The 2,633-nt window shown below is 58.9% G+C and overlaps 1 protein-coding gene across 1 annotated transcript in view; it reads right to left on the bottom strand.

Moving 5' to 3' along the window:
* The window catches only part of COLEC12 (collectin subfamily member 12), a 192,658-nt gene extending 190,665 nt beyond the window's left edge, over nt 1–1,993 (bottom strand). Inside the window, exon 1 of the mRNA XM_005587074.5 lies at nt 1,800–1,993. Coding sequence (XP_005587131.1) covers nt 1,800–1,806 — 7 coding nt within the window. The 5' untranslated portion in view covers nt 1,807–1,993. The remainder of the gene's footprint in view (nt 1–1,799) is intronic.
* Between the last annotated feature and the right edge of the window lie 640 nt (nt 1,994–2,633).

The raw sequence follows: 2,633 nt of genomic DNA on the forward strand, positions 1-2,633 counted from the left end.
CATCCCTCCACCAACCTCCCTGACTGGGGCAGAAAGCGTATGGGGCTTTTGGGCAGTGCTTGACCACAGCGGGTAGGTCCAGAATGCAGCATAAATCTCCCCAAAAATGTGTTTAGGACTTTTGGGTATGTTTTCCAGTGCAGATATAAAGTGGAAAAGTATTTCAAGTGCCACAGCGGTCCTTTACCCAGTAAAAAGCATAACAAAACTTTCAGGGTTTAAGAACCCACGTGGAAGCTAATGGAGTGAGTAGGTGGCTTATCTTCCCAAGCTTTAAAAACCAGTGGCCTTAATGACCAGCAAAGAGAAGACTGACTTCTGGCTAAAATGATAACTGAGCCCCAGATAACTTTTAGCCATGTGACATTCTTTCCTCTAGGGAGTCTCCTCAATTAGAGCTAGCTAAGGAATGTGTGTATTTCCTAGAATGTAAATGAGAGAAGAGAAACTGAGATGGAGACAGAAGGAAAACACGCCACTGCATTTTGAAATTCTCTAGGCAGAAAGTTGTATCGTGTCTTTTGTTTCTTTTTGCCTGAGACAGACCACTTTTCACCTGGCTGTCAGTCACCTCCCTTCCCGAGGTCTCCCAACGTGGAGACCTCACACCTTTGGAAAAGGAGTGAATTGGTAGGGTATCATCACTCTGGATAGTTCACCGCGAGCTGCCCTTCAGAAAAAAACTTTCCAGAGCCAAAAGTTACTTTCCAAGCGCCTTGGGGCTTCCTGGGCGCCTCCCTCGGACAGCAACCCTGGCAAGTCAAAGCGATTGCATCGCCAGGTCTCTGGCGGCTGGAAGCTCGGTCACCGCGGTCAGATGGCATTTCGCACCCAGCCCGGCACGGCGCAGGGCTGTGTTATCCTAGCATAGAACCAGGAACTCTCACACGAAGCCTTGTGTAAACACCACGCGGGCCCATTCCTGAACGACTCTTTGATGCCTCCGCTGCAGTTATTTATCTCATACATAAATCAGGATTCCGCTGACAAATCTCCGTGTTTCCACTAAACAGAAGTCTGCCCAGCAAAGTCCTTCTCGTTGCGCTTCTTTTTAAAGTACGACAACATCTGACACTTCCAGAAACCGGCCTGCAGAGGACACCGCGCAGGGGGCGACGAACCGGCTGATGTGTGTCACCCCTGAACACACGTGGGCACACCCACCCCACAGGCAGGCACGTGGAAGGAACGCGGAACCGAGAGCAATTATTTTCCAGTCGGTGAATCTGATGAAGAAAGATGCCAAATGCACTTCCCGAGCCAGCTGAACTCCTCGGGCACCTAATCATTGCCAGATGTGGCGAGGGCGCACGGAGAACATCCCCAGTCCGGGAGAAAACACCCGGCCGCCAGCGCGGGGACTGCTCCGGCCGGGAAACGGCAAGAGGCGGGAGGAGAGAGGACGGGGCGAGCGTAGGGAGCGCTGCGAAGTGGAAAACCGACCGGGAGGGATAGCGATGCCTCCACTCTCCTCGGCATGTTTTTTCAATTAAAAAGTTGGAAACTGGAATCCGTAAACAACGACTTGGGCTAAGGGCTTCAAACTACTTGCAAAGACGCGTTGGGGAGGGGAATACTTGCGCGCTTCAAAATCCCAACCTCGAGGTCTCCAGCCGTGCCTGACCCGGGAGCCGGGTGCGCCCCCAATGTCCGCGCACGAACTAGACACCCTGGCAGCCCCGACTCCCCCGGCCAGCAGCCCAAGGGAAAGTTCACGCCGGAGGCACCTCCACCGCCTCCCGCGCGCCCCAAAGCCCGTTCCCCCTGCCTGGAACCCCGCGGGGCTGCCGCCGCCCTACCTTTCATGGTGACCGAGGGGACGCACCGCCAGCCAGGGAGCTACGCGCGAGCGCCGCGCAGCCAAGGAAGTCGTCCTGAGCGGCCGCTCACTGCACGCCCATGGTAGCCGCGCCGCGCGCCGGCCGTCTGCGCCCCAGTCCTCCCTCGCCGCCGCCGGCCCGCGCTCCCCGCGCTCCCGGCTTGGCGCTCTGCTGCGGCGGGGCTGCCGCGCGCGCCGCTCTCCCAGGGCGGGAGGCGCCGCTCCCGCCAGCGCCCCTCCCCCTGGCCCGACCAGGCCTAGCGGGCGGCCGCGCCCACGCCCCCCTCGCGCCCTCCCGCGCCCGCCCCGCCCTCGGCCCGCGCCTGCCCTCGCTGGTCACTTTCTCGCCTGCCCTCTTCTGCGCGCCCTGGCGCTGCTAGCCCGGGCTCTCTCTTTTTCCCATTGCACCAGCATCAGAATGAAGTCGGGCGCAAAGCCTTTCCCGGGGCGGTCCAGCGTTCACCTTCGGTGTGCACCTAAGGGGCCGCTGCTGCTGGGGTCGTTTCTACACTCCAAACTACCTAGCAAGTGTGGGGCAAGAGGATGGGGAGCTGCTGTGCCACGGGGGTGGCGGGGTAAGGTGGGCCCTTCCCCAAATGGCTGGGGGGCATGGAGAGTTACAGAATGTCCTCTGGGTTCAGAGTTTCCAAGTGCGTGCGCTGGTTGATGCCCGAAGGAGACCGAGCAGCAGGGAACGCTCTCGCTGTCACCCAGGTAGAGCCCGAGTAGCCAGAATCCGAAGTCACCATTAGACACTCTCTCTGCGCTCTTGGACACCTCCAGAGAAAAAGCCAGCACATCCTGCCTTGGCTGG

The sequence above is a fragment of the Macaca fascicularis genome, chromosome 18 (genome assembly GCF_037993035.2).
Source record: "Macaca fascicularis isolate 582-1 chromosome 18, T2T-MFA8v1.1".
Lineage (NCBI taxonomy): Eukaryota > Metazoa > Chordata > Mammalia > Primates > Cercopithecidae > Macaca > Macaca fascicularis.